A 12,810-nucleotide genomic window follows, 5' to 3' on the forward strand; every position below is an offset into this window, starting at 1 on the left:
TCCCTGCCCATTCTAGGCAGAAAGACCATTGCTATTTCCTATGTTGATGTGCTGAGATCACTCTGTGTTACGGTGACTAAACAGTCTCATTATTCAGTTTATTTGTTCTCTTACACCAAAATTCTAAGCACTTTGAGAAAGACTCCTTTTTGTTGCTGTCCATAAGCACGTATAGCTGTAGAATTTTGGTTTGTGGTTAAAACTTCTAGAAACTGTGTAAGTACACACATCAACACTGAAAATTTTGTCAGCATCTGAGTAAATGCACTTAATTAGAAATGACAGTTCAGTTAATCTGAAGTTTGAGGTGCTTCTTAGGGAACATGAATTGATACTTCTTTCTTGTACTTCACAATTAAGTGTGTATGTGATGGAAAAGCATTCTAAAGCATAAACTTAATTTTTATGGGAAAATTCCCAAATCCAGGTTTTATCAGACTGCAGCAGATACTGTCTTACTGACTTTTGACTGGGGAAAAATAAGCTACACTATGCAAATAATATTTTTTTACTGGAAATATTCCTGAAAAATTTATTTGTGGTAATTACAAATTGCAGTTAATGTTGACAGGGGAGAGGCTGTCTAGAACTACGGTAGTTCTGAGTGTTAGGTCAGTTGTATAACATCTTGGGGAGTAATCCGGAAGAGTGAGACTAAAGGCGTAATACTTAGAGGTGATGTGCTGGAGCCTAAAGAGCTTTCAAATATTTCTCGACTTTGACCTAATGTATTCTGTTTTCAAGGAATATGCTATTTTCTAAATCTTAACATTTTAAGAGGAAATACTTAGTATATAACACTTTGATATAAATGGAGAGTAATTGTAAGGTACAGGAAAGTACAGACTGCATATGCAAACTTCTCAATATGTAGAAGTATTAGGCTATGGCAAAATTGTGTCAGAGAATGGTTGTGTTTATGTAAGTTGGAGTCTTCTAAAATTAAATTTGGTAAACCTCTAGAGCAAGAATTACCTGTACACTTGTATAGCTGAGTGCTTCCTTTTGCACGTGTGCGTGGTTGAGGACAGCAGCTGATGGTGATATATAAGTAAAATGTGTTTTAGAAACCTTGCTATTGAGAAGCTAGTTCTGCATTATTAAGGAGATTTCTCACATGACATAGAGGAGCAGAAAAAAGCATTTGTGTGCTTATGGGATCTGAAAATTTAGGAAACCAGCCTCCCTTAGTTCACTGCTAGCAGACTACCCACTTGAAAATAGAAGATGTTCTGAAAATAGTGTGTTACAAGAGTGAAATTCTTACCGTTGTATGGGTTGTTTCTGTTATATCATGAATGAAGATTGTTTTCACACTGGCAATTGTGCAAGTGACTAACAGTCATAGCTGCAGTCTGCACATATGATATGTAGGCATTTCTTCATGTTATAAAGGTATGTTTCTGTTGTTTCCTCTTTGAAGTTTGAACTCACTTCATTTCAATCTATAGGTAATTGAAGCTCCTGGTGCATCGAAGTGCATTGGTCCTGGCTGTTTTAATTTGGCTCAGCCTGATTCTGTGTATTGCAGCAATGACTGCATTCTCAAACATGCTGCAGCCACTATGAAGTTTTTAAGTGCTGGCAAAGATGCAAAACCAAAACCTAAAGAGAAGATCAAACCAAAATCTGAAAAACCTGGGATGCCAAAATCTCAACTGCAGGTAAGCTTATGTTTATGATCCAAAACAGTTGTCCTGAAGCACAGTGGCTTGTTTCTGTGCTCTCCCTTTTTAAGTCAAATAAAATTGCCAAGTCCTGCATTGAAGAGGAGCTTTTTATTTTTCTGTTGTTGTTGTTCTCTTGCCTTTTTCTGTGGTAAGAGCACTGTTTGATTCTTCTGACAATAAAATGTTTTCCTGTCACATTTTAAAAATCTTAATAATTGCCTCTGGATAGTTTCTTGCAAGGGGCTTCTAGATGGTAGTGCACTTTTTTATTTTTTTAATTACTTTAATTCCAAATTAATTTACCTTTAAAAAAAAAAAAAGTGTAAGCAGTACATCTTTTTTACTTAAATTTTATTCCAAATTAATTTTACCCTTTTAAACTCTGGATTACTGGCTTTTGGGTAGTAATTTAGCATTACTGTGAATTGTGAACTAATGTGACATTGTATGTGTGCTTTGTGAAGCAAAAAGATGAAACCAAAACCTTCTCCTTTCCCTTTGGAAGCCACTATGAAATGGGCAGTAAGTTTTCAAACAAACAAACAAGAAAAACCCAAACCAAAACCAACCCCACAACTTGATAATACTGTTGTTTTGAGGTGGTTTCTTTACCATTCTCTTTCCTGAAGTTTCAGTGTATATTACCTTTGCTTTATAGAGTTGAGTGTGAAATTAGATCATTTCAAGTGTATTTACAGGAGCTTACTATAAAAGAAATTTGTGTACATGTATGCAACTATGTCTCTGCTTGTAGACTATAATATATTTGAAGATTATTAGTAATTAAGCTTCTTCTAATCATACAGGCAGGTATTAAGCCTCTTTCAAACCAAAAGAGACAATTTCCTGAGAAAAGAGAGATGAATATGAAGAAGACTGTTTTGACAACTGCCAAGACTGAGGCAAACATTCAACCTATTGTTAAAGAGCCAGCAGCAGAAAACAGCACACCGTCCTGGGCAAGCGATCATAATTACAATGCTGTAAAGCCTGAAAGGACTGCTGCCATTTCATCTTCACTGTTGTTCAAATGTATGTATCGCATAGGGATATTCCTGAATAATCATTTACATTTTCTTTGAATATCCATCCATTCTTGGCTCTGCAAGACTAGGGAGTTTAGGATTTGGGGTTTTTTTTCTTAGTATGGCACCAAACTACTTTTCGCCACCTTCAAAGATTCACACACAGAGATACACACAAATGGGAGACACTTTTAGAAGTTTCATTTGTATCATGTGTCAGTTGTATGATTAAGAGCCTATCAATCTACCCAGCTGATTTCTGGATGAAAACTACATGATTAAGCTTTAAATTTTTCCCATAAAGACAGTAACTGTTTCTAATCTAGAAAAGGTAAGTATTGATACATTTGTGTTAAGTTTTACAAAAAGGTTCCACAGTATGCACTGTGAATCAGCAATTGACTGTACTAATTTGAATTGTATTTTTGTAATTTAGATTTGGCACCTGTCTCTCAGGTCTTGCATTTTCAGTGCTAGTGCCGAGAATGAAATCTTCAACGTGGTATCCAACGATACTTTACACTTCTGCAAACAGCTTTTAACTGTCAAGTATATCCAAGTTCTTCCTGCTGCTTTTCTTCCTTACATGAAATAATTTAAGGACCATTCTTTACTTTTAAGTTTGGGGGGGAGGCAGTACTCTTTTTTTTAAATTTATTTTTTATTTTTCCTCTCCCTCTGCCCCTGTCTATTTGTATGTTCATACTTCACACATTATCCACACACACAAGAACACATCTTAAGTGGATATTAGGCAGAGATATTGCCTTGCATATTTTTGCAGGTTTTGAATAGCATCCTTGTAACTCATATAAAGGTAAGTAAATACTGCTTTGTAGCCTGAACAAGTCTTTCTGCTAATGACCATTTTTTGATTGACTCCAGCTAAGTAGTTTTATAATGCAGCGGTGGAACTTCAGATGAAATCTTACATTTCACATTTACAAAACACATGACCTGGTGTCTGATGTTTACTCACTTGAAGATTAATGAATTCAGAAATTCAGTTCTCACAGCTTTCTTAACCACACTTTAGCCAATTTACATTTTATTTTCAGAAATAAACCTAGTTATTAAACACATACATTCTATGTAAAGTAACTGTTAAGTTTATAACTTATCTTTTAGATGAGATTTTTTTAGATGTAATTTTTAAACACTGAGGGAACACCAGCTACCCTAAATTGCTGTTTATTATTATAGCACACAGTAGACTTCCTAGGTATGTTTTAATTGTATTTACCCACATCAAATGTTTAAATGGGTATACTTTTTCCCTGCATTTTTTGTTGCATATTTTGTTACTTGGGCCCTGTGCCTTTTTTATAGTACACTCTTAAGATACATATTTTTACAAACTTGCATTTTTTAAGCTGCTTCTAAAGAAACTGTAGCTTTTTTTGTCAGAAACAGTAGTGTGTTAAATATAACTAAAATTGAGAAAGATGTAAATGAAACTATAAGAGCTTATTTTACATGTCAAATCTTTGTGACACTTTCTATCTCAATATAATTGCAAGTGTCCATATAACTTAAAATGTCCTTATTGCTATAGGGTTTTTTTTCTAGGAGACAGGAATACACGTTTTGAGGCAACAAATTTGGTTTTTAAGGGGGTGTTGCTCTTAAGTTTTACCACACTGGTGGTTATACAGATTTAACCAATTCCAGTAGAAAATCAGATTCCTGTAGCTAAATTTTTAAATTAGTTCAAAAATATGTGTATATACCAGACTTTAATAACGAACAGAAAACAGCCTAGTTCGTGTGATGAAGAACTCTCGTACCAAATGCAAGGAAGACCTTCGGATTGCTATTATTAAGGTAAGTTGTACTAATATGGGGGGACTCTGTGCCATTACTAAATTCCCAGGTAAATTGTTGTGTATTTGTGAAAAAAATTGTCCTGCTTTTTGATGGATGGGTTTGATCTGTAATCTTCCTGAGAAGCTGCCATTGCATCATCTTCTAAGAGTATTCTACAAGATTTTATTTATGTAACAAATCTTTATATGCTCTTCAAAAACATAGAAGTTACAGCATTACGGAAATTCGTGAGAGTCATCTCACTTCAATTAGGGTATCTAAAAGTTAGAACTCTTTAAGACTGAGCTAGTCTATCAAGAAAAACACCTTCAGTGGACAAAGCATACCATCTGTTTTAGACACTAATCTCAGAACAAAGTGACCCTCTGTTTAGAAATCTGTGTTTCTGAATATTGATTATGAAAGACATTTAAGATGACTAGTTCAGGCATCTAGGTGTCTAATATTTGGACTTAAGATCACCTAGAGGAGGCTAAGGACAGGATTCTTCCATATACAGTGTTTCAAAATACCACCCGCATCCTCCCAGAGCTTCAAGCCATGTTCTGCAAATCCTTATTTGCGACTTCAGTGCACGAGGCCCTTTAGGAATTAAGGAAACTTAACACGATTAGCAGAATTGTTCTCTCTAATATTCTTTCCATCAGTCAGTTTATCATATTTCAGACATGGATTTACTTTATATGTTTACTCTGTACTTGTCAGATACAAGATTTTGTTGTTAGATATGACAGTAGTTTCACTAGTAGCAAGAAGAAAATCAAGCCAGTCTTACGGATGTGCTGGGTGATAGGGGCATGTAGTATATATGCATCTAAGCCCTGCCACCAAGCCCCCTTTTCTCTTCCCAACCTGTTCTGCATTTAAAAAAGAAAAGAAAGGACACTTGGTGCTAGTAGTATGCAGTTATATAGAGCAGCTTTTTTTTTTTTTCCTCCCGTTACTCCATTAGTTTGTGTTTCTACATAATTTTTTTTCTGTAGCTTTTTCTGGGGATGAGTTAGGGCTGTACTTGGAAGTGATTTTGTACACGAAAATCTGGAGCCTGATTAATGACACTGTCTTACATCTTGATGTTCCAGTGAAAGTAATCCTTTTTATTCATTTAATAACTACAGTAGGAAATACCTTGAACTTGCTTTGTTAAGTGAATACTAAGTACAAGTACTTTTAAAGTTGCAGTCAGTATTTGAACTACACATAGAAGAGGAAATTAGGTATGTGTCACATTCCCTTTCAGAAATGTTGCTTTTAATTTCATTAGGAAAATTGGTATTAATGTAATATGCAGTGGTAAACCTTTTATATTGAATTTTAAGCCATCCTAGCTTCCAAATTGATACAAGTATATGGATTGTTGAGATTTAGGAACATTATTGTTCAGAGATTCAAGTTGTGATAGAAATCCTGAATTTGTCATGTGAGCTAGTGTTAATTATCAATATTTAGGTCATATCTAAGGAGATGTAAAATTCATAACAAAAGCAAAACAGACTTGTTTTATCTAGTAAGATCACCTAGGTGTTTGTGGGGAAGCACCAGCCAAAATGATTTCTGAAATGTTTTGAATTTCGTTAGCAGACTAACATACATTTTACAGTAATAGGAAGCATTATTTTTAATTATACTGGAGGAGGACAAACTTTAAACAGCATAATATATGCACATTTTTTTCCTTAAGGAACAACAAAAGCAGTTGGTGTCCACTGCTTTACTCTGCTGAAAGCTTTTACACTTCAAGTTTTACACTAAATGATATCATGTATTGCATTTGTAATAATATTTGTCCATTATATGCACTGCTGCCCTGTAAAAAGGGGGTAAAAGAACACTTCAGACATGAAGTTTGTTGATGCAGAGGTTTATCAGCAGTATCAATGTATATATATGAAGCACCTGAACTGAGGTTTCTGCTTGATAGAGCAAAACTTGAAAGAGACTTTTTTCTATATCTTTGCTGTTAATTGCCAAATAGAAGTCAGCAGCAAATGTATCAGCAGTTTTAAAATAGAAAACGAATCCAAAAGGGTGGGAAAGAAGATAGACATTTGTGGTATCCCAGTTTTGAAACTGTCCAGTTATAAGTATGCTTAAGTACTCATCAGTGCTTCAAATCTTTGTTGAAGTTCAGCTGACTTACCTTATTAGACTTAGAAGAAATACATGAACCAGTAATTTACTGAACTCAGGTGTTAAAGCTACTTAAACATCTTAACTGCATTTATTGATAAAAGTAACTAAGCGCACAGGAGAGTTCTTGTGGCAGAACTTATGAGTAAAAAGCACACCAAGCCACTAAACTTCTGTTTACTTAACTGTAGGCAGATAAATAGTACGAGCTTACAGCTATCTATTATAACATGTTATTTGGTGCTAGTATTTCAAAGAAGTTGTTCATGAGTGGCACTTCAAAGGGGAAGTATTTCATAAAGAGAAAAGCACAATGGTTTTGGTACCTCTCCTGCTTTTTACAGCAGTGAATTACAAAGAGACAACTTCACGCTGCCACCTCCTGGAAGTGGGAGGCCAGGTTTGAGGAGCCCTGGCTCTGGTGATACAAATTTCCTTTTATTATCCCCTTTCAGTTTATTTTCTTCTGCAGCTAAACTTTTCTACACCCAAGACCTATTCACAAAGTGAATAGCGCCTGCTTGTACAGTTAAAGGTCCCAGATACAAAAGTCACTTGGACTGCTTTGTTCCTATACACCTCTATCAAAATATGAAGACACTGTAAAGGGAATACAGTGATACTGGAAGCCCATCATCAGAAAATGTGATGTGTATACCAAAATGCTAGGATTATAGCATATATAATTTATGTATTTTTTTTCTTGTGTCATTTTTTTTTCTTTCCGTAATAACAGTATGAAGGCAGGAAAGAAAGAAAATATCCCACTATAAATAGAGCAGGAGGAAAATGTAGTACACTCAAGACAGGAGTTACGGCTCAGGAGGTAATAGTGGTGTAGGAAGCTGTAAGTACCATTGCAAAAAGGAAAAAGTAAGGCCTTGTTTGCACACTGACTAGTGCGAATATAATGCTTCTCTTTGGGCAAGATTGTACCAGCTTAAGTTGTGACTATTCAACTGAGTGCAGTGTATGTGGATATGCTGCTGTTGGTTTAGCTTAACTATTAAAAAATATTTTACTTAAACTGAGGAGCTGTTCTTAAGTCATAAGTATGTTTGTCTGCAAGGACTGACTAGTTAAACTTGATGCCTTTGTTTTGGTGTGAGTGCTTCCCCACAGGAAAAACTAGCCTGTGCCAAGTTCCAGACTGTTACAACTAAACTACTTCTGGCATCTGAATTAACTCCTTGAAAGCTAAGCTTAATGCTGTGTTCTACAATGTAGACCCTTATTAAGAGGCAATTAGTATTGAGTAGTACCAGGGGAATAAAAAAAATTATTTTACGTTACTGGCCATTTTCTGGGACACGTGGCTGCTGTATAAGTAGGTCTAGCCTTAACTCTTTGTAACTAGGGGAGTTTTCAGAAAGGCTGCTGACAGACCAAATAATGATCAGAATACCTGAGTCTGCCAGAACTTCTGAGAAATTCATGTTGGAGATCTTCTGGCTTTGGAAAGATTATAGTACAGGAGTGGCTGGTGTAACGCAGCTCCGGTGCTGAGCTTGCATCGTGAGAGTGGCAGGGGCTGTGCTGGCACATGATCTGAACCCTGGCTGTGGAGTGAGGCAGACCAGTAGTGGCTGCTGAAGCCAACATTCCCTGGGACGCAGCCAATTAAAAGGAGCAGTGGGATCCTTGGGGAGCAATTATCATCTCCTGCCTGTGAACTACTGGAGCTCCCCTTCTCTGCTCTACAAGGTATGTTAACATCTGTCCTGTGGCTGTCAGCCACATGAAGATTTTTGCCGTGTCTCTTAAGTTAGGAAGGCTGGTCCCTACTCCTGGCATGTTTCCTATTTTGCCTTCAAGCACCTAGCACCCCCAAGGCGCTTGGACGACAGAAAGCCAGCACTCTGGCCATAATGGGTGCGTGGCTTCAGTATAAGGAACCATTGCTGAGGGGAAGGGTTGGGGGGGGGCAGAAACCTGGTACAACTTACGGATGCACTATGAATATTAGGGTGGTTTATCTCTTGTCATCAACACTGAAAGTGATGAAAGTTTGATTAAAAAAACTCACCACCCTCTATTGCTGTTTTGCTTTCTTTTACTAATATTACTTTAGTTCTTTGAACTTGCTCACTTGACTGCATAGCCAGTGAAAAAGATCTTTCTCTGCTAGTCCCCAAATAAAAGGGATTTTTTGAGGTGATCACTTGCACTTTGGAGTCAAGTTTTGCTGCTGATCTTGGTGCTGATGATTCACTGTGTGATCTGTACTGACCTTGGAACCTGAAGATGGCCTATCCCTGCAAGGACTGATGATACCAATCCATGAACGGTCTGGAAAATAAGGAGGCCTTTTTTTTGCCTCTTTCACTCGGGAGTGGTGTAGTTGTGAAGATGCAGTCGGCTAATGTAGATCAGATAAATCACTATAATTTCATGTAGATTAAAACAAACAAAAGCTTTGCGTGTCTAAGCTACAGATTTGCATGAGCATAGCTACAGCCTTGGCTTGAATGCAAACAAATCACCACCACAGAAAAGGCCCTTGTCTCAGAGTTTCCTAAATTAATTAACTTTAAAGACAGGTTTACTTTCTTTGTGTGCCTGAATGTAAGGGCTTGGCACAGAGGCAGCTTTATTACGAGCTTCTCATTGTGGTGCAGATTAGAACTGATAGAGGCTTTTGAAGAAAAACAGCAGGGCAGGGGGCACACCTCTGAAACACTATAGTGTTTGATAATAAAGTCTTGAAAGTGGAAGCAAACACATTGTTCCATAGGCAATTAACAGTGAAAAAATAACAGCGAAACCTATTTAAGAATAGTTCAACACTTTTGAATTATTTAGAACTAATGCTAAGCTAGCTTTGAGGGCAATGAAAAAAAGTCTAGCAAAAACAGGTTTCAGGAAAGCAACAGTTGAACGGTCGTGGAACTGAAGCGGTTACAAACTACACCTCACCTTCACAGCCTTGGGCACTGAATGTTCAGTGCCACAAGAGGGTGCTTCAGTGGCACCTAACAGGATTGACTCTTCGACAAGTTTCTGAGGCTCTGAGATGTCAGGCATGCATTCCAGCAGTGTGACTATGCAAAGGCTGCTTTTGAGGAACATCTCGTAACTGGTAAGTAACCTCCCATTGTAGAGTGCTTTATAACTGACATCTAAAGCACCAGCTCGCCCATGTATTTCGTTCAGTTTTTTAAGTTAGATAATGCATCAAAAGGTTTCACTTCAGAAGAACTCATGGATTCAAGTTTGGTATCGGCCACTGCATTGGGGTGGAGGGGTTAGTTTAAATTCTGCTCTGTTAAGATTATTTCTGTCACGAATCATGCAGAAAGGGGTCATACCACAGCTGCATTGGACAAGTCCATTTAGGACATAGTGAGGCTGAGTGGCAAAGGGAAGCTGTTGGAACACCACCACTTTTAAATTTGGGAAGTCCTGCCCATCCCCTGTTTCGACAGTTTTACAAAGGGAAAAATGCAGTTCTTAAATTCTCAGATATTGGCAAATAGGGTTGAGAGATTTCATCTTCTCTGAGCCAAGAGCGTGTCCTTTTCTGCTGTCATACGTGCCAAAACGGGCTGCCTCACCTTTTGTAGTGTTCAGACCGGACAGCTGCAGCACGCTGGAACGACTGCACAGAGAAATGGGATAGTGCAGGTACCTGCAACTGAGCAAGAAGGAGCTGCAGGACTGTACAGAACTTTACAGGACAATTTCACAGGCCAGTTTTTTTAGTGACACAAAATGCTGGCTGGGTTTTTTGTGAACTCCTAAATAGATTATTGCTTCTGCCTGGTCTTTTCACATATGCATTCCTATCAAATGTTTAAGCCACTGTAAAGGCCAGTGCTGTTGCAGATCTTTAGAGATGAGCTCTTCTCAAAATACATATTTACTTGGCCTTTGCACAGGCTATTGGAGAATACCTTCTAACGGGTATTTTTCCTTTTTTAACAACTGCAGAGCTGCACTAGTGTGAGTTTTTTCCTCCCTCTAATTTGACATTAGTTTTTGGGTTTTTTTGAAAGGACATAAAAATTCTTTTAAATGTAGTAAATGATTCACTTTAAAAGGTGGATCACAAGTACCTGTACTCTGCTTCTTAGGTTTTATTCATATTGTGGAATTTTACAGAATTTTTTTTCTTTTTTTTTTTTCTTGCAGAAACATGCTAACTACCAGCGTTCTCACTGTTGATGCCACACAAACTTGTATGCTGTGCATACATTTCATAGTTGTGGGTGGTGGGTTTTTTCTTAAAACTGTTTTAGTGACAAGAGGAGCGTGAAAAATATCCGTAGAACCCGCACGTGCTTCACCAGCCTCCATGCTGTGGGCTTGTAAAGGCTCGCTGGTGTGCAAGGCAGCGTCTTCTGAAGCGTTGGGTTGCCAGCATCCTGCTCCCTTGGGCCAGTGCTCCCACTGTGGAAAGTTCTGTGCAAGCTGGACAAGACAACACAGCCATCAGCCTGTGCTCTCCGCACGCTGCCATGAGGAATAGTATCCTGGGGAAAAAAGTGGATTAGTGTAGATGGAGGAGAACACAGGGAAATGTTAAGACGATATTGGACACCGGAGACAGTAGTTCTGGTGTATGAACAGCCTTATGCCAGACTTAATTCTGTAGAGAAACTTCTCATAATTGGTACTATGTAACAAACAATCCGCTTGCATGGCTGCAAGACACTTTTCACAAAAATCTTTTTTAAAAAAGTGTTCTGTAGTAGTAGCAGCTGTGATGCCTTTTTTTTTTTTTGCAAAGATTTTTTCAAAGGAAAAAATCTGAGCCTTACAGACTCATTATGAGATAGACTCTTGAAGTGTAACTGCCTATGGTTTGTCTGCAGCATCGTTTAAAACTTTTAGCATCAACTAGAGCAAGATCTTTAATGTGTGATTTGAATAATTTTAGAACTATACAAACAAAAGTAATAGCACACTTCCTCGGGTATTTAAAAGTTGGAAAAACTAGATAATGTCTCTGGGCAAACAACCCATCACAAATGAGATAGTTTCTATTTAAATTAAGGGTTGTGGTGTACTGTTGAAGTGGCTTTCTAAAGCTACTATTCCAAAGAAAGATCGGGTGGAGAGGGAAAGAGGGAAGAACCAGCATAGACTTGAATGCTCTACAGAAGTATTTTTGAGATCAGAGGAGGAGCAAAGTTCCCTTTCCATGCTGGTGGTGTAAAACACAGCCTCCCAGTGTAGGTGAGGGATTATGATACGAGCGCATCCCGCAAATCCTTCATGCAAAATTAAAACAGCACTACACTGGAAATCATTCTTAAATTAGGCCTGAACAGCCACATTAACAATGCTGAAACATCAATGTTGAGATGTACAAAAGTGAAGGATATGTAACCATCAGGCTTTCAACAGGCTTGTCTGTAACACAGTAGATAATGTAGCAGTTAATGTCCTCCGCTGCTTACAGAAGTTCCATTCTTAGCTGCACGTTGTATTATTTGGCTTAGCTTCACAGGGAATTTCCTTAGGGGAGGGCTTCTGTATCTGTTGACATCTAGTGGGAGATATTATAGTTATGTCTGTAGTGAACATACCATAGTAATGCTATTTCTTAAGCCTTGCAAGGAATGCCCTTTTTTTTGCTAGAGGATTCATTGGGTTTCACTCTGGAAATGAGCTGACTCATTAGCTCTATTTGAACCTCTCAGTCTTTTTAGCCCGTGCCTCTTCAGTCAGTAAGAATCCTGTTGCTGTCCTAATAAGTGGCTCACAGGACAAAATGGGGGAAATGGGAATTAATGTTTTGTTTTGGTTTAAATACCATTTCTAACATCAAGCCAAGGGAGGTACACCTGTGTGTTCAAAAGTGCCAAATAAATAGAAGAGCTACTAAATGCCTTATTCTGGCACTAATCTTCTGTCTCTGGTGAAACTCCCTGTTATTCTGTTAGGCTGGACAGTCTAATGTTCAGTAGTCATCTCTCTAATTTTATTTTAAATTTAAGAATGTTTATTGTAGGTATGCTGGAGCTACTGATGAAAAGGACCGGCAACATCACAGTATAAAATACAGTGGCCAGTATGTATAGTAGGCATTGACTGCATCTTCAAGTTGTTCGTGGACTGCAAAGCCAAGCAATTTGAAATCCATGGTCTGAGAGAATACCTGTTCCATCATACGTCCCATCGATTTGCTGAGTGACTGTGGCATCTGTTTAGAA

The 12,810-nt window shown here is 37.8% G+C and overlaps 1 protein-coding gene across 3 annotated transcripts in view; it reads left to right on the forward strand.

Moving 5' to 3' along the window:
* The window catches only part of DIDO1 (death inducer-obliterator 1), a 56,880-nt gene that overhangs the window by 21,208 nt on the left and 22,862 nt on the right, over window positions 1–12,810 (forward strand). For all 3 annotated transcript variants that reach the window (XM_069803588.1, XM_069803599.1, XM_009918326.2), the window contains exons 6-7: window positions 1,452–1,664; window positions 2,477–2,702. In XM_069803588.1, the coding sequence (XP_069659689.1) occupies window positions 1,452–1,664; window positions 2,477–2,702 (439 nt within the window). The remainder of the gene's footprint in view (window positions 1–1,451; window positions 1,665–2,476; window positions 2,703–12,810) is intronic.

The sequence above is a fragment of the Haliaeetus albicilla genome, chromosome 2 (assembly GCF_947461875.1).
Source record: "Haliaeetus albicilla chromosome 2, bHalAlb1.1, whole genome shotgun sequence".
Lineage (NCBI taxonomy): Eukaryota > Metazoa > Chordata > Aves > Accipitriformes > Accipitridae > Haliaeetus > Haliaeetus albicilla.